Genomic DNA, 21,175 nt, shown 5'->3' with positions numbered 1-21,175 from the left:
GAGGCAACAGGTGAGGGAATTCCCGCAGCTCCCGACACAAGAGGTGCAGGACAGAGTGATCTCAAAGACATGGGTGGGGGATGGTAAGGTGTCAGATATATATAGGGAAATGAGGGACGAAGGGGAGACTATGGTAGATGAACTAAAAGGGAAATGGGAAGAAGAGCTGGGGGAGGAGATCGAGGAGGGGCTGTGGGCAGATGCCCTAAGCAGGGTAAACTCGTCGTCCTTGTGTGCCAGGCTAAGCCTGATTCAGTTTAAGGTATTACACAGGGCGCATATGACTGGAGCACGGCTCAGTAAATTTTTTGGGGTGGAGGATAGGTGTGCGAGGTGCTCGAGAAGCCCAGCGAATCATACCCATATGTTTTGGTCATGCCCGGCACTACAGGGGTTTTGGATGGGGGTGACAAAGGTGCTTTCAAAAGTAGTGGGGGTCCGGGTCGAACCAAGCTGGGGGTTGGCTATATTTGGGGTTGCACAAGAGCCGGGAGTGCAGGAGGCGAGAGAGGCCGATGTTTTGGCCTTTGCGTCCCTAGTAGCCCGGTGCAGGATATTGCTAATGTGGAAAGAAGCCAAGCCCCCGGGGGTGGAGACCTGGATAAATGACATGGCGGGGTTTATAAAGCTAGAGCGGATTAAGTTTGTCCTAAGGGGGTCGGCTCAAGGGTTCACCAGGCGGTGGCAACCGTTTGTCGAATACCTCGCAGAAAGATAGATGGAATGGAAAAAAGAAGGCAGCAGCAGCAGCCCAGGATCGGCGGGGGGGGGGGGGGGGGGGCGGAGGAGGAACCAGAAGGACTCTCAGGGTTGTTAATATATACTGTATAATATGTATAGGTCGTTGCTACAGATAATTATATATTGGACTGTTAAATTATATTTTTGGAGAGTGTTACTTGTGATAAGGCAGTTGCCAATTAGGGTTAGTTTTCATTTTTATTATTTATTATTTATTCATTTTTTGTTTATAAAATAGGTCATTGCTATTTGTGTTGTTATAATATTGTGTAAAGGATGCACAATGTACTGTGTTGGTTGACCAAAAATTTTCAATAAAGTATAAAAAAAAAGAAATATTGGATGCATTGGTGGTCATCTTCTAGGATTCTATAAACTCTGTTCCTGCAGATTGGAGGGTTGATAATGTAACCCCACTATTTATAAGGGGGGGGTTAGAGATAGACCAGTCAGCCTGGCGTCGGCAGTGGGGGAAATTCTAGAATCCATTAGTGGGGGAAATTCTAGAATCCATTATCAAAGACGTTATAGCAGAGAACTTCGAAATCGTGGCAGAATTAGACAGTCAGCATGGATTTATAAAAGGCAAATCATTGATAAATTATTGGAATTCTTCAAGTAGAGTTGATGAGCCAGTAGGTGTGGTTTATTTGGAGTTCCAGAAAGCTTAAGACCCACAAAAGAGATTCGCGTGTAAGATTAAAACGGATGGAATTGGAGGTAGTGTATTGAGATGGATAGAAAACTGGTTGGCAGACAGGAAACAAAGAGTAGGAATAAACAGGTCTTCCAAATAGATTAGAAATAAATGCGTCATTTTTCTAGTTGGGTACCGCAGGGATCGGTGCTAGGACCTCAGCTATTCACAAGAAATATTCATGATTTTGATTTGGGAACTAAATGTAATATCTCTAAATTTGCAGATGACACAAAGCTGGGGGGGGGGGGGGGGGCGGGTGAGCTGTGAGGAGGATGCAGAGGTGCTTCAGTGTGATTTGGACAAGCTGAGTGAGTGGGCAAATGCATGGCAAATGCAGTATATTGTGGATAAATGTGAAGTTATCCACTTTGGTGGCAAAAACAAGAAGGTAGATTATTATCTGAATGGCTATAAATTAAGAGAAGAATATGTAACGAGTCCTGGTGTCCCCGAACACCAGTTGTTGAAGGTAAGCATGCAGGTACAACAGGTGATAAAGAAGGCAAATGGTATGCTGGCCTTCACAGTGAGAGGATTCGAGGACAGAAGCAGGGTTGTCTAATTCTACAGGACCTTGGTGAGGCCACACCTGGAATATTGTGTGCTGTTTGGTCTCATCTGAGGAAGGATGTTCTTGCTCTCGAGTCTGATTCCTGGGATAGCGGGACTGATGTATGAGGAGATATTTAGTCGCTTTGGATTATATTCACTGCAGTTCAGAATAATGATGGGGCACCTCATAGAAACCTATAAATTCTAACAAGACTAGACTCTGGGTCCGTACTCAATGGCGTTTAGAAGGATGAGGGGAGATCTTACTGAAACTAGATAGTGGGCATGAAGAAGATGTCTCCATGAGTAGGAGAGAGTAGAACCCAATGGCACAGCCTTAGACTGAAGGGACGATCCTTGAAAACTGAGATATTGAGGAATTTCCTCAACCAGAGAGTGGTGAGTCTGTGGAACTCAGTCCCCAAGGCCTGATGGGGTCTACCCCAGAATACTGAAGGAGGCTAGAGAGGAAATTGCTGAGGCCTTGACAGAAATCTTTGGATCCTCACTGTCTTCAGGTGATGTCCCGGAGGAAAGGAGAATAGTCAATGTTGTTCCTTTGTTTAAGAAGGGTAGCAAGGATAATCCAGGGAACTACAGGCCGATGAGCCATACGTCAGTGGTAGGGAAATTACTGGAGAGAATTCTTTGAGACAGGATCTACTCCCATTTGGAAGCGAATGGACGTATTAGTGAGAGGCAGCATGGTTTTGTGAAGGGGAGGTCATGTCTCACTAGCTTGATAGAGTTTTTTGAAGAGGTCAGAAAGATGATTGATGCAGGTAGGGCAGTGGATGTTGTCTATATGGACTTCAGTAAGGCCTTTGACAAGATCCCTCATGGTAGATTGGTACAAAAGGTGAAGTCACACGAGATTAGGGGTGAGCTGGCAAGGTGGATACAGAACTGGCTAGGTCATAGAGGCAGCGAGTAGCAATGGAAGGGTGCTTTTCTAATTGGAGGGCTGTGACTAGTGGTGTTCCGCAGGGATCAGTGCTGGGACCTTTGCTGTTCGTAGTTTATATAAATGATTTGGAGGAAAATGTAACTGGTCTGATTAGTAAGTTTGCAGACGACACAAAGGTTGATGGAACTGCGAATAGCGATGAGGATTGTCAGAGGATACAGCAGGATTTAGATAGTTTGGAGACTTGGGCGGAGAGATGGCAGATGGAGTTTAATCCGGACAAATGTGAGGTAATGCATTTTGGAAGGTCTAATGCAGGTAGGGAATATACAGTGAATGGTAGAACCCTCAAGTGTATTGAAAGTCAGAGAGATCTAGGTGTACAGGTCCACAGGTTACTGAAAGGGGCAACACAGGTGGAGAAGGTAGTCAAGAAGGCATACGGCATGCTTGCCTTCATTGACCGGGGCATTGAGTATAAGAATTGGCAAGTCATGTTGCAGCTGTATAGAACCTTAGTTAAGCCACACTTGGAGTATAGTGTTCAATTCTGGTCGCCACACTACCAGAAGGATGTGGAGGCTTTAGAGAGGGTGCAGAAGAGATTTACCAGAATGTTGCCTGGTATGGAGGGCATTAGCTATGAGGAGCGGTTGAATAAACTTGGTTTGTTCTCACTGGAACGACGGAGGTTGAGGGGCGACCTGATAGAGGTCTCCAAAATTATGAGGGATATAGACAGAGTGGATAGTCGGAGGCTTTTCCCCAGGGTAGAGGGGTCAATTACTAGGGGGCATAGGTTTAAGGTGCGAGGGGCAAGGTTTAGAGTAGATGTACGAGGCAAGTTTTTTACACAGAGGGTAGTGGGTGCCTGGAACTCGCTGCCGGAGGAGGTGGTGGAAGCAGGGACGATAGTGACATTTAAGGGGCATCTTGACAAATACATGAATAGGATGGGAATAGAGGGATACGGACCCAGGAAGTGTAGAAGATTGTAGTTTAGTTGGGCAGCATGGTCGGCACTGGCTTGGAGGGCTGAAGTGCCTGTTCCTGTGCTGTACTTTTCTTTGTTCTTTGAAGAAGGCTATGGAGGCCACGGCACTGTGTGTCTTTGAGACAGAGATAGATAAGTTCTTGATTAATAAGAGGATCAGGGAATACGAGGAGAAGGCAGGAAAATGTGAATGAGAAACATATCAGCCATGATCGAATGGCGGAGAAGACCCGATGGGCAAATAGCCTAATTCTGCCCCTATATCTTATGTTCTTAGACATGGTCAGTGCAGGAAGGATGTTGCCAATGGTGGGGGAGTCCAGAACCAGGGGTCACAGTCTAAGGATACAGAGTAGACCATTTTGGACAATTGAGGAGACATTTCTTCACCCAGAGTATGGCAAGCCTGTGGAATTCGCTACCACAGGAAGAAGTTGAGGCCAAAACATTGTGTGTGTTCAAGAAGGAGTTAGATGTAGCTCTTGCGGGTTAAGGGGATCCAAGGCTATGGGTGGAACACGGGGAACGGGTTACGGAGTTGGATGATCAGCCATGATTGTAATGGATGGCAGAGCAGACTTGAAGGACCGAATGGCCTCCTCCTGCTCCTGTTTTCCATGTTTCTATGTTTGGTTCATTGATGTCCTTTCTCAAAGGAAATCTGCCACCCTTACCTGGCTTGGCCCACATGCGGTCGACTCTTAAATGCCTGAGCAACTCATTTCAATAAATACTGGTCCAGTGAGCAATGACCACACTCCATGAGTCAATTTTTTAAGGAGTCCGCCAGAGGGAGCGGGACCAGATTTTTTTTATGGGTCAGGCACAAAACACACTTCCAGAAGCGACCTGGCCAACTAATGGGCAGCCGAATGCGCTGCCGGTGAGGGTGGGTACTGAGGGAGAGGGCTGGCACTTCGCATGTGCTCCCTCAGGGAGAACAACCGCTGCAGAGCTTTCGCACGGAGCTGCTGACCTGTGAAAAATAAATAGCGATAGGGTAACTATTCAGTGTGTTTATAAGCAGCATATTCAAACACAATTGTAAACACTTCCAGGCAGCCGCCCATCCGAGCAACATAAAACTCTGACCTCTATTACCGAAGCACAAGGTAAAACCATTTGTATTCCAGCTGCCTCCAGGTAAAGGCCAATAATACGTCATCTTTCAAGTTATTTTTCTGTCTGTTAAGTAGATTTGAATCCTTACATTTTTCTGCTCAACCACTCCAAGCTTCCCACCATTCAGATTGGAGTTCCGTCTCCTAAAGTTTGGTCCAATCACTTAACCTGTCGCAGTGCCCCTTTGTAACTTTCTTCAATCTTCTGACCCCATCTAGATTATTTATTTTACCACCTCTTAGTGTCATCAGAAAACCTAACTCTACGGCTCGTTTAGTCTTTCACCCAACTTGTTAATAAATAGTCATGAGGCACATCATCTCCACACTCCCAGAACGCCTAGATCCACTGCAATTCGCAAAGCACCACAACCAGTTCACAGCAGACTCCATCTCCCAGGCCCTACACTCATCCCTGGAGCATCTCGACAACAAGGACTCCTACGTCAGACTCCTATTTATTGACTACAGCTCCACCTTCAACACCATAATCCAACACCAAGCTCATACCAAAGCTTCAAAACCTAGGACTTGGTGCCTCACTCTGCAACTGGATCCTCGACGTTCTGACCCATTAACCATAATCAGTAAGGATGAACAACAACACCTCCTCCACGATGGTCCTCAATACCAGGGCCCTGCAAGACTGCGTACTTAGCTCCCTACTCTACTCCCTGTACACACCCATGACTGTGGCAAAATTTGACTCCAACTCCATCTACAAGTTTGCTGACGACACAACCGTAGTGGGCCGGATCTCAAACTCCCTCCTGAGGAGGGAGATAGAGAATCTAGTGGAGTGTGTATTGGCAACAATCTCTCCCTTAATGCCAGCAAAACTAAAGAGCTGGTCTTTGACTTGAGGAAGCAAAGTATTGTGCACACCCCTGTCTGCATCAACGGGGCCGAGGTGGAGATGGTTGACAGCTTCAAATTCCTAGGTGTGCACATCACCAAAAATCTGTCCTGGTCCACCCACGATGACTCTACAATCAACAAAGCACAACAGCGCCTATACTTCCTCAGGATACTAAGTAAATTTGGCATGTTCACATTGACTCTTACCAATTTTTACAGATGCACCATAGAAAGCAGGAAGGGTGCAGTAACATTGTTGGGACTTTACTACAGGCCTCCCAAAAGCGAGCGTGAAGTAGAGGTACAAATATGTAGCCAGATTATAGAAAAATGTAGGAGCAATAGGGTGGTCATGATGGGAGATTTTAACTTCCCCAGCATTGAATGGGACTCATGTAGTGTTGGAGGCGTAGATGGAGCAGAATTTGTAAGGAGCATCCAGCAGAGTTTTTTTAGAGCAGTATGTAAATAGTCCAACTCGGGAAGGGGCCATACTGGACCTGGTATTGGGGAATGATCCCGGCCAGGTGGTTGAAGTTTCAGTCAGTGATTACTTTGGGAATAGCGATCACAATTCCGTAAGTTTTAGAATACTCATGGACAAAGACGAGAGTGGTCCTAAAGGAAGAGTGCTAAATTGGGGAAAGGCCAAGTATAACAAAATTTGGCAGGAGCTAGGGAATGTGGATTGGGAGCAGCTCTTTAAGGGTAAATCCACATTTGAAATGTGGGAGTCTTTTAAGGAAAGGTTGATTAGAGTGCAGGACAGACATGTCCTTGTGAAAATGAGGGATAGAAATGGCAAGATTAGGGAACCATGGATGACACGTGGAATTGTGAGACTAGCTAAGATGAAAAAGGAAGCTTAGGCGACTTAAATCTGATGAAGCTTTGGAGGAATATCGGGAAAGTAGGACAAATCTCAAACGCGCAATAAAGAGGGCTAAAAGGGGTCATGAAATATCTTTGGCTAACAGGGTTAAGGAAAATCCCAAAGCCTTTTATTCATATATAAGGAGCAAGAGGGTAACTAGAGAAAGGATTGGCCCACTCAAAGACAAAAGAGGGAATTTATGTGTGGAGTCAGAGGAAATGGGTGAGATTCTTAATGAGTACTTTGCATCGGTATTCACCAAGGAGAGGGACATAACGGATGTTGAGGCTAAGGATGGATGTTTAAATACTCTAGGTCAAGTCGGCATAAGGAAGGGGGACGTTTTGGGTATTCTAAAAGGCATTAAGGTGGACAAGTCTCCAGGTCCGGATGGGATCTATCCCAGGTTACTGGGGGAAGCGAGGGAAGAAATAGCTGGGGCCTTAACAGATATCTTTGCAGCATCCTTGAGCACGGGTGAGGTCCCGGAGGACTGGAGAATTGCTAATGTTGTCCCTTTGTTTAAGGAGGGTAGAAGGGATAATCCAGGGAATCATAGACCTGTGAGCTTGACGTCAGTGGTAGGCAAACTGTTGGAGAAGATACTGAGGGATAGGATCTATTCACATTTGGAAGAAAATAGACTTATCAGTGATAGGCAGCATGGTTTTGTGCAGGGACGGTCATGTCTTACAAACCTAATAGAATTCTTTGAGGAAGTGACAACGTTAATTGATGAGGGAAGGGCTGTAGATGTCATATACATGGACTTCATTAAGGCGTTTGATAAAGTTTCCCATGGCAGGTTGATGGAAAAAGTGAAGTCGTATGGGGTTCAGGGTGTACTAGCTAGATGGATAAAGAACTGGCTGGGCAACAGGAGGCAGAGAGTAGTGGTAGAAGGGAGTGTCTCAAAATGGAGAAAGGTGCCTAGTGGTGTTCCACAGGGATCCGTGCTCGGACCACTGTTGTTTGTGATATACATAAATGATCTGGACGAAGGTACAGGTGGCCTGATTAGCAAGTTTGCAGATGATACTAAGATTGGTGGAGTTGCAGATAGCAAGGAGGACTGTCAGAGAATACAGCAAAATATAAATAGATTGGAGAGTTTGGCAGAGAAATGGCAGATGGAGTTCAATCCAGGCAAATGCGAGGTGATGCATTTTGGAAGATCTAATTCAAGAGTGGACTATATGGTCAATGGAAGAGTCCTGGGGAAAATTGATGTACAGAGAGATCTGGGAGTTCAGGTCCACCCTGAAGGTGGCAACGCAGGTCGATAGAGTGGTCAAGAAGGCATACGGCATGCTTGCCTTCATCAGACGGGGTATTGAGTACAAGAGTCGGCAGGTCATATTACAGTTAGCATTGGTTAGGCCACATTTGGAATACTGCATGCAGTTCTGGTCGCCACATTACCAGAAGGATGTGGATGCTTTAGAGAGGGTGCAGAGGAGGTTCACCAGGATGTTGCCTGGTATGAAGGGTGCTAGCTATGAAGAAAGGTTGAGTAGATTAGGATTGTTTTCGTTGGAAAGACGGAGGTTGAGGGGGGACCTGATTGAGGTCTACAAAACTATGAGAGGTATGGACAGGGTGGATAGCAACAAGCTTTTTCCAAGAGTGGGGGTGTCAATTACAAGGGGGTCACGATTTCAAGGTGAGAGGGGGAAAGTTTAAGGGAGATGTGCGTGGAAAGCTTTTTACGCACAGGGTGGTGGGTGCCTGGAACGCTTTGCTAGCGGAGGTGGTAGAGGTGGGCACAATAGCATCATTTAAGATGCATCTAGACAGATATATGAACGGGCGGGGAACAGAGGGAAGTAGACCCTTGGAAAATAGGTGACAGGTTTAGATAAAGGATCTGGATCGGCGCAGGCTGGGAGGGTCGAAGAGCCTGTTCCTGTGCTGTAATTTTCTTTGTTCTTTGTTCTATCTGGCTGCATCACAGCCTGGTATGGCAACTGCTCGGCCCAAGACCGCAAGAAACTTCAGAGAGTCGTGAACACCGCCCAGTTCATCACATGAACCCACCTCCCATGCATTGACTCTATCTACACCTCCCGCTGCCTGGGGAAAGCGGGCAGTATGATCAAAGACCCCTCCGACCCAGCTTACTCGCTCTTCCAACTTCTTCCAACGGGCAGGAGATACAAAAGTCTTAACACGCACTAACAAATTCAAAAATGTCCCCGCTGTTACCAGACTCCTAGATGACCCTCTTATGGACTGATCTGATTAATACTACGCCCCTGTACACTTCACCCGATGCTGATGTCTATGTATTTACATTGTGTACTTGTGTTGCCCTATTACATATTTTCTTTTCATGTACTAAATTATCTGTTTGAGCTGCACGCAGAAAAATACTTTTCACTGTACATCGGTACACGTGACAATAAACAAATCCAATCCAATCTGAAACCCCAGTACAGATCCCTGGCTGAAAGCTGGGATGAGGGGATCCATTAGTCACATTCTGCTCTCCATTGGTATCCATTATCCCGGCTCATTTTCCCCTTCCCCCTATTTAGTTATTGTTGAACTTCACTGACAGATGATGGATGTCACTGGGCCATTGGAGAGTCTCGATCACCAGACCAGCGACGTCTTCAGGACCCTGAGCTTTGGTCGGATGTTAAAGACCAGACTGTCCACCTCACTGAGGAAGAGGAGTGCCTGGATCACTTCCAGCATTTCCTGAGGTATCTCTAGAATGGGAGTGTCACCCTCAGCACCGTGAATGTGCTTCCCCTTCACCTTCTGTCAGAAAAGTACAAGGTCCAGGAGCTGAGAGAAAGCTGCCAGTAGTTGATGTTGACCAATGTGGCTGCCACGGGCTCCTCCAACCGCGCCATCACATGGCAGAGATATGCCAAGCTGACTGGCCTGACCCAACTGGAAGAGAAATGCCTCCGGCTTATCACCTGGAACACTGGCACCATCATAAAGTCCCCAGACTGGACATCGATGGAACCTCACCAACTCTCTGCTCTCCTCCAAAGATCTGACCTGGTGGTGGAAGATGAAGTGGTCCTTTTCCAAGCCCTGGTGAGTTGGCATCCTGCCCATACTGAGGAAATGCTGCAACACATTCACTACCCTATGATGCCCACAGAGAAACTGTTTGATCTCCAAGCCCCAGGGTGCCGATCCGAGGCAATCTCTACCTACCTGCACCGGGAGGGCTTGCTGGTCTACCAAGTGCATCTTTTGCCCATGGATGCCATCAGCCAACGCCATGATATCACCACCATCCCATTTACCATGAGACTATATACGTCAGGACGTTTTAGCCACCTCTGGGACATCACAGGATATCAGCAAATGAGTAAAATTTCGATGGCGACACCGTTCTCAACCACCCATTTCAAACTGACGACTCAATGGCATGTTACCTTTTTCCCAAAAGGTCAAAGTATCTCAACCAAGCGGCTAAGGAACAATTATCTCTATCGCATGGGTTTTGATGAGGTTTGTCAAGACAATGACTTTTCAACTCTCTCTGTCTCGGTGAACAACTGTGATCCGGCTGGCAAAACACATTCTCACAAACTGAGCATTCTGCTTTATCGATGTGACAATAGTGTGTGGTTTGTGGGTGATGTGAAGACCCTTGAGGTCCCACACTCGGGGAACGCCGAGATTAAAGATCTAATCCCCTTGTTGGAGCGGGACAAGTACATCAGCAATGACACAATGAAACTGCACCTCATCGGAGAGACCATCTGGGAGAAATGTTAGGTGATGAAGGTGAAATTCATTTGAAGTCATGAACATAAGAACTAGGAGCAGGAGTAGGCCATCTGGCCCCTCGAGCCTGCTCCACCATTCAATGAGATCATGGCTGATCTTTTGTGGACTCAGCTCCACCTCCGGCCCGAACACCATAACCCTTAATCCCTTTTATTCTTCAAAAAACGATCTATCTTTATCTTAAAAACATTTAATGAAGGAGCCTCAACTGCTTCACTGGGCAAGGAATTCCATAGATTCACAGCCCTTTGGGTGAAGAAGTTCCTCCTAAACTCAGTCCTAAATCTACTTCCCCTTATTTTGAGGCTATGCCCCCTAGTTCTTTCACCCGCCAGTGGAAACAACCTGCCCGTGTGATAGGTTATTGTTTTATTTGACGTCTTTAGGTACTGATTGAGTACATCGCTATCAAATAGAATTATTCAAAAGGCCATGGCTGCTAAAAGATAGTCATTATTTCAGACAATGAATAAACGATTGAACTTTAGGGTCATGTCTGCAGAAATACAGACATTGTTTCAACCAATGACTCACTTATGTATCAGGGAATGTTTCATCAAATGAAAAGACTATTGCATTCAGTGCACTTGATAATAAAAATACATCAATTAATTAGTTACATTAAGGTCTGTCCAGCAGTGGCGTTGGAAACTTATACTTATGAGGCTGCCCTGGACTAACTTTGCTAGGCATCAGTAAATCTTTTTTTTGAATAAATTTAGTGTGCCCAATTAATTTTTTCCAATTAAGACCATAAGACATAAGAGCGGAAGTAAGGCCATTCGGCCCATCGAGTCCACTCCACCATTCAATCATGGCTGATTTCAACTCCATTTACCCGCTCTCTCTCCATAGCCCTTAATTCCTCGATAAATCAAGAATTTATCAACTTCTGTCTTAAAGACACACAACGTCCCGGCCTCCACCGCCCTCTGTGGCAATGAATTCCACAGACCCACCACTCTCTGGCTGAAGAAATTTCTCCTCAGTGACTCCCTTTTATTCTAAGGCTGTGCCCCCGGGTCCTAGTCTCCCCTGCTAATGGAAACAACTTCCCTACGTCTACCCTATCTAAGCCATTCATTATCTTGTAAGTTCCTATTGGATCTCCCCTCAACCTCCTAAACGCCAATGAATATAATCCCAGGATCCTCAGACGTTCATCGTATGTTAAGCCTACCATTCCTGGGATCATCCGTGTGAATCTCCACTGGACCCGCTCCAGTGCCAGTATGTCCTTCCTGAGGTGTGGGGCCCAAAATTGCCCACAGTATTCTAAATGGGGCAAAACTAGTGCTTTATGAAGCTTCAGAAGTACATCCCTGCTTTTATATTCCAAGCCTCTTGAGATAAATGACAACATTACATTTGCTTTCTTAATTACGGACTCAACCTGCAAGTTTACCTTTAGAGAATCCTGTACTAGGACTCCCAAGTCCAATTAAGGGCAATTTAGCGTGTTCAATCCACCTAACCTGCACATCTTTGGGTTGTGGGGGCGAAACCCACGCAAAAACGGGGAGAATGTGCAAACTCCACACGGACAGTGACCCAGAGCCGGGATCGAACCTGGGACCTCGGCGCCGTGAGGCAGCAGGGCTAACCCACTGCGCCACTGTGCTGCCCTGACAACAGTAAATCTTAAGTAATGGCCAATGGTTGATTAATAAATCATGCTGTAAGTAACAAACATCTTGAACAAATCAGGTCTCAGCTGAGAATTAGAAGCCAATGAGAGTAAATGAGGGATTATACCATAGAAAAGGATTCTCTTAAAAGTAGGACCTCGTGGGCGAGGTTTTGTTCCTGAATTTCTGCCTTCCTAAATTTTTGAATTATCGATTTGTGATTTCTTTATGGTTTTATGTTTAATGCTTTTTGTTTAACCATGACCCTTGTACGTGTTGTTTATATTTCATTTCTACGTTTTGATTCCGTTCTTATTCAAGTGAATAATTAGCAATAAAGTTGTATTTTGGACACCTCCAATCAACCGGGCTATCGACTCTTATTAGAAGATTAAATAAGAGATCCCATAGAGTGGTTGGGGAGAAACTGTTCCAACCCGCAAGAAGCAGAGCATGGACAGATTTAAGATAATCTGCAAACATTTTTATCATACAATTCCTACAGTGCAGAAGGGAGCCATTTGGCTCATCGAGTCTGCACCGACCCTCCAAAAGAGCACTCCACCTAAGCCCAATCCCCCACCTAACCTGCATACGGGTGGCACAGTAACACAGTGGACAGCACTGATGCTTCACAGGGTCCCAGGTTCGATTTCCGGCTTGGGTCACTGTCTGTGCGGAGTCTGCACATTCTCCCCGTGTGTGCGTGGGTTTCCTCCGGGTGCTCCGGTTTCCTCCCACAAGTCCCGAAAGATGTGCTGTTAGGTCAATTGGACATTCTGAATTCTCCCGGAATGTGGCGACTAGGGGATTTTCACAGTAACTTCATTGCAGTGTTAATGTAAGCCCATTTGTGACAATAATAACGATTATTATTATTTTGTTTCGACGCTAAGAGGCAATTTAGCATGGCCAATCCACCTGCACATTTTTCGAATGTGGGAGTGAACCGGAGCACCCGGAGGAAACTCGCACAGACACAGGGAGAAACGTGCAAACTCCACAGTCACCAAAGGCCAAAATTGAACCTAGGTCCTGATGCTGTGAGACAACCACTGTGCCCTCGAGCAACATGTCTCTGCTGATAATAAACTTGGACCTTTTAAGTTTATATGAATTAGTAATTTCTCTGTTTAATTTACACCATGATCTGGAGATGGCGGCGTTGGGACTGGGGTGTAAGACAGTAAGAAGTCTTACAACACCAGGTTGAAGTCCAACAGGTTTGTTTAGAATCACTAGCTTTCGGAGCACAGTTCCTTCCTCAGGTGAGTGAAGAGGTGGGTTCCACAGCCACATATATAAACAAAGTCAATGATGCAAGACGATACTTTGAATGCGAGTCTTTGCAGGAATAAAGTCTTTACAGATCCAGACGGAGCGACTGGAGGGAGGGATAATCACAGGTTCAAGATGTGTGAATTGTCTCAAGCTAGGACAGTTAGTAGGATTTCACAAGCCCAGGCCAGATAGGGGGAGGGGGGGGGCGGGGGAGGGGGGGTGAACGTAATGAGACATGAATCCGGCCTTCAGGACGCGCAACAATGCAGAATTGCCGAGCAGAAACTTCTCGCCAAGTTCCGCAAGCATGAGTACGGCCTCAACCAGGACCTTGGATTCATGTCTCATTACAGTCACCCCCCACCATCTGGCCTGGGTTTGCAAAGTCCTACCAATTGTCCTCGCTTGAGACAATTCATACCTCTTTAACCTGTGATTATCAGTCGCTCCTTCTGGAGCTGTAAAGACTTAATTACCTGCAAAGACTCTCATTCGCTCGCATTCAGACTTTCAAGTCTTCTTATTTTATGCCAGACCACATCTATGTTTACATTAGTTATACACTGGCCTGGGTTTTATAGCCCCACCACAGCATGTCTTAAACCAACCATATAAATCCACCCAAGAAAGAAACACCCTTTCCCCAACAATAAGAACTAGCCCCCCCCCCCCCCCCCCCCTCCGCCACACCCCAACAGATGACGATGACTAGTTCTTTAAAGTAGGAAATGAATGGCTGCCACCTCGGGTAGGACCCCTCAATCAACCCCCTGGCAGTGTACTTGCCCTTCTCCAGATGTAAAAATTCCATGAAATCACCCAACCAGGGCGAGGCACTGGGCGGAGTAGGAGATCTCCATCCCAGCAGAACCCGCCTCTCAGCTATCAATAAGACAATGACGTGGACATCCACCTTCACCTCTGGCAAGTCCAATACCCCGAAAATGGCCACCAAAAGACAGGGCTCCAGATCAATGTTAGGAATTGCTGACACGGTGCTAAAGAAGGAGACCCAAAAACTTATCATCTGGGGACATGACCAGAACATATAAGTGTGGCTAGCCGGCCCTCGGGAACACCACTCACACCTGTTCTCCACTCCCGAAAAGAAAACCACTCATCCTGGCCTTAGTTAGATGAGCCCTAAGGGGGCAGCACGGTGGTGCAGTGGTTAGCACTGCTGCCTCACGGCACCATGGTCCCAGGTTCGATCCCGGCTCTAGGTCACTGTCCGTGTGGAGTTTGCACATTCTTCCCGTGTCTGCGTGGGTTTCGCCCCCACAACCCAAAGATGTGCTGGGTAGGTGGATTGGCCACACTAAATTGCCCCTCCATTGGAAAAAATTAATTGGGTACTCTAAACTTTATGTATCAAAAAGATGAGCCCTATGTACCACCTTGAGCTGAATTTGACTGAGTTTGTGCACAGGTTGTGGAGTTTACCCTGCAAAGGGCCTCACGCCAAACATCCTCATCTAAAGTAGATCCGAGTTCCCCTCCCATTTTTCTCGCACCCCATCCAGTGGGGCTACCTCCATAGACAGGATTTGCCCATAGATACCTGAAATGCCTCCCCACCCACCACGAGACCCTGCTAGCGATAGGATTCTTTTCGACAAGGAGGGTTGCGGAGCCAAGGGATATGTCAGAAAAGTCTTTCGGACAAAACCACATATTTGGAGCTAATGGAACGAGTCCGTCCTGGAAAGTTGAAACTTCATTGAGAGCTCCTCCAAACTAACAAACCATTCCTCCACAAACATCCCCAAAACTCCCAAAGCCCCTTCCCTCCCACACGTTGAACGTTGCATCTGGACTTGGTGTTACTGATGGGGCCAGCAATGATATGGAGCCCAATTTATAATACTGCCTAAATTGCCTCCATATCCTGAGAATGGACACCACCACCGGGTTCGAAGAGCACCTCACGGGAGAGAAAGGGAGAGAGGCCATTGCCAAAGACCTTAAACTAGAGCCTCTACAAGAGCTCACCTTCATCTGTCCCCATATAGAGCCCGGCTCCCCCCATCCACTCTTATCAATGTTGGCCACCCAATAGTAAAAGGGCAACTTAGATAATGCTAGACCCCCTGACTGCCGGTCCCTCCGTAGGAAAGCCCTATGGATTCTTGGGGTCTTCCCCGCCCAAATGAAGGAGGCCACTAACTTCTTAATCCTGTCAAAAAAAGATTTAGGAACAAAAATAGGGAGACACTGGAAAATAAATAAAAACCTTGGGAGGAGAGTCTGCATCCTGCCCGCCAAGGACTGAGGGAGGTTATCCCACTTCTGCAAGTCGGATCTCACTCTGCTCACCAGACCAGCATAATTTAATCTGTGGAGTGATGGACAATCATGGGCCTCCCGGATGCCCAGATAATGAAAGCCATCTCTGGCAAGAAGAAAAGATAATATCCCCAGATTGGCTTCCCTCTCCGAGGCCTAACTGGAAAATGGCAGAGTGGTATGTTCAGGCTAATGGGATATTGATTTTGATTGCTGGACATTCCCTGGAAAATTGATAAATTATGAGGGGTTGTGTTTAGTCCCAGCTGAACAGGTGATGGGACGTCTTAGTGGGATACAGATAATGTGATTAATGGGGGGAGCCAGGTCAGTCAGTATTTTGCAGTTTTGCCAAAGGCAGATGTTGAGAAAAAGAGTCTGACAAGACAGAAGGATTTTCAGGAAGTTCCTGAAAAGGGTCTCTCTCTCCAAGTGTCTGCACAGATAAGCACGTAATCCTGATTGCTAACTTTATTTATAAGTGGCATTTGAACTGTACTGGGTTGCTTAATTGGAATTAGTGGCAGGTGTAGATGGTAAATTAAAGTTTTGCCTTTTATTTAAGAACTGTTTGATAATTGGAAAGCTATTTCTTTGATCTTAATGTGGTTAAATCTGTGTTTGAATTAAAGTTTTATCATAAAAGATACCCGTTGGTCAGAGTCATCACTCCTTTCCTTGCAGTTCTACAAATTTCAAAATTATTGGAGGTTCTTGACCTGTATCTCTGAGGTCTGGTCCGGTATCCGAAAGATGAGTTGGAAGTACACCCACAGTGCTGTTAGGAAAGGAATTTATGAAGTCACTCGCGGATTAGTGTGTCTGAGATCAGTTGTGTCACTGATATATGGGAAAGACAAAAATCTACATCGATCTGTTTAATTCAAAGCTGATTTTACATTGATCCAGAATATTACACTACGGCCTAGTTTGACGTGTTATTAACATCAGCAGAAAGAAACCCCAACTGCCAGAGCTGAAACTTAGAACATTTACTGAACAGCAGGAGACCATTCAGTACATCGTGTTGTGCCATCTGGAAAAGAGTTGTCCAGCCTAATCCTACTTTCCAGCTCTTGATCGGTCGCTCCGTGTGTTCCAGCATCTCAAGTGCCTTTTTTTTAAGGAGATGAGGGTTTCTGCCTCTCCTGCCCTTGCATACAATGAATTCCAGATCTCCACCACTCTCCAGGTGAAAGAATCATAGAATTCCTATAGTGCCGAAGGAGGCCATGCGGACCATCGAGTCTGCACTGAACCTTCAAAAGATCACCCGCCCTAACCCTGAAACCCTACCTAACCTTTGGACATTAAGGGGCAATTTGATCACGGCAAACCCACCTATCCTGCACTATGGGAGGAAACCGGAGCATCCGGAGGAAACCCACGCAGACACGGGATGTGTAAACTCCACACAGGCAGTCACCTGAGGTCAGAATCAAACACGGGTCCCTGGCGCTGTGAGGCAATAGTGCTAACCACTGTGCCACCATAGCATTATTCCTCTAACCCCACTAATCCTTCAATTACTTGACATCTACTCCCTCTGGTTATAATCTACCTAAGGGAATAGATCCTTCCTATCCACTCTGTCCATGCCCCTCATAATTTTATACACCTCGGTCAGATGTCCCTTCAGCCTCCTCTATTTCACAGAAACAGCCTCAATCTCTCCAATCTTTCATCATAGTTGAAACTCTACATTCCTAGTAAATCTCCTCTGTACCTGATCTGGTGTGAACACACCCTTCCTGTAATGTGGTGACCAGGACTGTACCGGGGTCGTTTTAGCTCAATTGGCTGGACAACTGGTTTGTGATGCAGAGTGAGGTTAACAGCATGGGTTCAATTCCCGTACCGGCTGAGGTTATTCACGAAGGCCCCGCCTTCTCAACCTTGGCCCTTGCCTGAGGAGTGATGATCCTCAGGTTAATTCACCACTAGTCAGCTCTCTCCCTCAAAGGGGAAAGCAGCCTATGGTGTTGCTAACTTTGCCTTAGTTCAATTGCTCTGTTTTATTACCTTTGCTCTCGAATCGCCAGGTATCTTTCTGATACCGCCACGAGGTTCAAGTTCAAGTAATGATCAATAATCCAATACACCGCTTAGTAAGAGTTAAATCAAAGCACATTTATTATACACAGTAATCGCTACTCATGCACAAATTCTATGTCTAAGCTACTTCTACAACTAACAGGCCTATACTTAACTTTGGACTGGCCCACCAGGTCAGGGAAACAAATGGCCTTTTGTTCGGGTTCTGAGTCTGCGGGATTCGAAGTTGGTACGGATTGGTAGCTAGGAGCGCCTATCTCATAGCAAGCGTTGATTTAAGACTTACGATTTCGATCTTCACTTCTTCGGTCACGGTCAATGTTGGTTCGTTGTTGCTGGGTGACCCGGGCAGGAAGAAGAGCGTGAAGAGAGCGAAGAGGTGGAGAAGAAGAGAGCGATTTGAACTTGGGGCTCAATTCTTATAGTCCCCAGGGGCTTCCCGCCTTCGGGGCGGACCCTGTACCTGGTCCCAAGTGATTGGACTTTGTCCCAATCGCTTGGTTCGATTTTCTCCAATGCTGGAGCGGTTCCCTGATCGATGGGCGGTCTTGAGGTGCTCGTTCACCTCCTTTTGTGTAGGCTCCTGCTGGCGCCGAAGAGTCTGGTTTTGCTTTGTGTGTCTAAATGTTGCTCATTGTTCCCGGGGATTGCTCATTAGTATGGCTGTTGTTTTGTTATGCTGATGGCTGCCGGTATCGATATTGTCTGGCCTTTCCAGAGGTAAATACACAGCCAACCTGCAGCTGCTGGCTTATCATAGATTATCATAGAATTTACAGTGCAGAAGGAGACCATTCAGCCCATCGAGTCTGCACCGGCTCTTGGAAAGAGCACCCTACCCAAAGTCAACACCTCCACCCTATCCCCATAACCCAGTAACCCCACCCAACACTAAGGGCAATTTTGGACACTAAGGGCAATTTAGCATGGCCAATCCACCTAACCTGCATATCTTTGGACTGTGGGAGGAAACCGGAGCACCCGGAGGAAACCCACGCACACACGGGGAGGACGTGCAGACTCCGCACAGACAGTGACCCAAGCCGGAATCGAACCTGGGACCCTGGAGCTGTGAAGCAATTGTGCTGTCCACAAGGCTACCGTGCTGCCCTCAGCTTGTTGGCTGACTTTCCCATCAGCCTTTGCCGTTCGCCATTTTGAATTGGGAGTTGGCCATTTTAAGTGGCTACATTGGTCATTCGGGACTATGGCGATTTTACTCTACACAATATTCTGGATGTGGTCTAACTGGCATTTATTCAGCTCTCGCATAACCTCCTCCCTCTTGTAATAAAAACAGAAAATTCTGGAAAGTCATGGACATCACACTTTAGGAAGGATGTGATGGCATTGGAGAGAGTGAATAAAAGACTCATGAGAATGGTATCTGGGATGAGGAACTTTATTTGTGAAGATAGATTGGAGAAGTTCAGACTGTTTTCCTCAGAAAGAAGAGGGCTGAGAGGAGATTTGATCCAGGTATTCAGCATCATGATGGCTCTGGATAGAGTGGATAGGGAGAAAATGTTCACACTCAGGAAAAGGTTGATAATGAGAGGGCACAGATTTAATACAATTCGTAAAAGAAGCAAAAGTGATGTGAGGAATGGTTAAGGTCTGGATTTCACTGCCTGAGAGTGTGGTGGAGAGAGGTTCAATTGAGATTTACCAGGATGTTGCCTGGTATGGAGGGCATTAGCTATGAGGAGCGGTTGAATAAACTTGGTTTGTTCTCACTGGAAATGCGGAGGTTGAGGGGTGACCTGATAGAGGTCTACAAAATTATGAGGGGCATAGACAGAGTGGATAGTCAGAGGCTTTTCCCCAGGGTAGAGGGGTCAATTACTAGGGGGCATAGGTTTAAGGTGCGAGGGGCAAGGTTTAGAGGAGATGTACGAGGCAAGTTTTTTACACAGAGGGTAGTGGGTGTCTGGAACTCGCTGCCGGAGGAGGTGGTGGAAGCAGGGACGATAGTGACGTTTTAAAGGGGCATCTTGACAAATACATGAATAGGATGGGAATAGAGGGATACTGACCCAGGAAGTGTAGAAGATTTTAGTTTAGACGGGCAGCATGGCCGGCACGGGCTTGGAGGGCTGAAGGGCCTGTTCCTGTGCTGTACTTTTCTTTGTTGTTGAAACATTCAAAAGGGAATCACTGTTATTTCAAAAGGAAGAATGTGCAGGGTTACAGAAAGAAGGCAGGAGACTGGGATGAGGGGTGAATTAATCATTCAGAAAGCTGGTGCAGACACGATGGGCCAAATGGTCTCTTTCTGTGCCAAATAAATTTGAAACACTCAGCTGGTCTGGCATCAGTTTTAGGGAGAGAAACAGAGTTTGCATCTCAAATCTTCCACCATATATCATCAGGAAATGCTGGAACTACTCGCTGTTGTACTCTGTGCCTTGGTTTGTTACGACATCCTGGGCTGGTGCGGTCAATTCCAGCCCCACTTGACCCAGAGTCACAACAAGAATTAACCAATAATTCTTCAAAAACATGCACAAAGTTTTTGTCCCTTGGCTACCCAATAATTACAGACACCAGGTTTGTGAGTTTAAATACAATTATTGTTTATTTATCACATGAACTACAATGAAATATGCAGAAAATACAACTGGTTAACTATGATCTAATTCCTAATTTCCCACTTTAACGTGCCCCCAACACACATGACAGACAAACACAGAGGAGAAGAAATGGGTAAAAAAAATCATATGTAAAAGGGAAAAAGAGTCTTTGTTTCAGATGGTGGTTTCCAGCACCTCTCACTCCTCTTCAAGCTTTGCTTTCAATTCGGGGGTTTTTGTTAGCATAGATTCATTCAGATCTCTGTAGTTTCAGAAATACAGCACTCACAAGCTTTCTGGAGAGTGGGTCCTGGTTTTTGTCTGCAGCCTGTAATGGTTTTCCTGCTTCCAGGAGTCAAACTGAGCTCCTTGGGACTCTGAAACTCATTATATTGGGATAGGATCCAATCACCACCTGTTACCAGGCAGAGTACAGCATTTTGGCCAATTCATTGGCCATCAGCCAATTAATCAAACCAAGTCCCACCCTTCTCTCTCTCTGGTGCCAAAAAGTCGGAGGCCTCCTGTACAAACAAGTAGACTGTTCTCTCCTGTAATTTCTGCATTCCTCACTCCTCTCTTCTGCTTGACTTAGACACATCACCATTAATCATACATGGATCAGAAATGATAACGGCAAAATAAAAGGGCAAATAAAGGAATAAACAAGGACCTTTACACCATTAATCAAAGGAAGTATCCTGCATTCCTTCTTAACCACCTGATCTAGCTACCAGGGATCTGTGGACATACACTCCAATTTTCTTCTGTTCCTCTACACTTTGCACTAACATACGAGTAATATTCTTTCCCTTTGCTTTGTTTACCCTCCCCAAATATATTTAT

At 46.1% G+C, this 21,175-nt stretch overlaps 2 protein-coding genes across 2 annotated transcripts in view; one reads left to right on the top strand and one right to left on the bottom strand.

The window, feature by feature from the left end:
• LOC140417917 (uncharacterized) overlaps positions 1-21,175 on the bottom strand; it is a 177,418-nt gene that overhangs the window by 119,766 nt on the left and 36,477 nt on the right. The window lies entirely within an intron of this gene.
• On the top strand, positions 9,134-12,495 carry LOC140419781 (BTB/POZ domain-containing protein 17-like). The gene has a single exon (XM_072503777.1). It carries the CDS (start codon positions 9,565-9,567, stop codon positions 10,492-10,494), a length of 930 nt encoding a protein of 309 aa, XP_072359878.1. The 5' UTR covers positions 9,134-9,564; the 3' UTR covers positions 10,495-12,495.

Source organism: Scyliorhinus torazame, chromosome 5, assembly GCF_047496885.1.
Source record: "Scyliorhinus torazame isolate Kashiwa2021f chromosome 5, sScyTor2.1, whole genome shotgun sequence".
In the NCBI taxonomy this organism is placed as follows: Eukaryota; Metazoa; Chordata; class Chondrichthyes; order Carcharhiniformes; family Scyliorhinidae; genus Scyliorhinus; species Scyliorhinus torazame.
The sequence above is the reverse complement of the archived record's forward strand: the minus strand, read 5'-3'. Positions and strand labels throughout refer to the sequence as shown.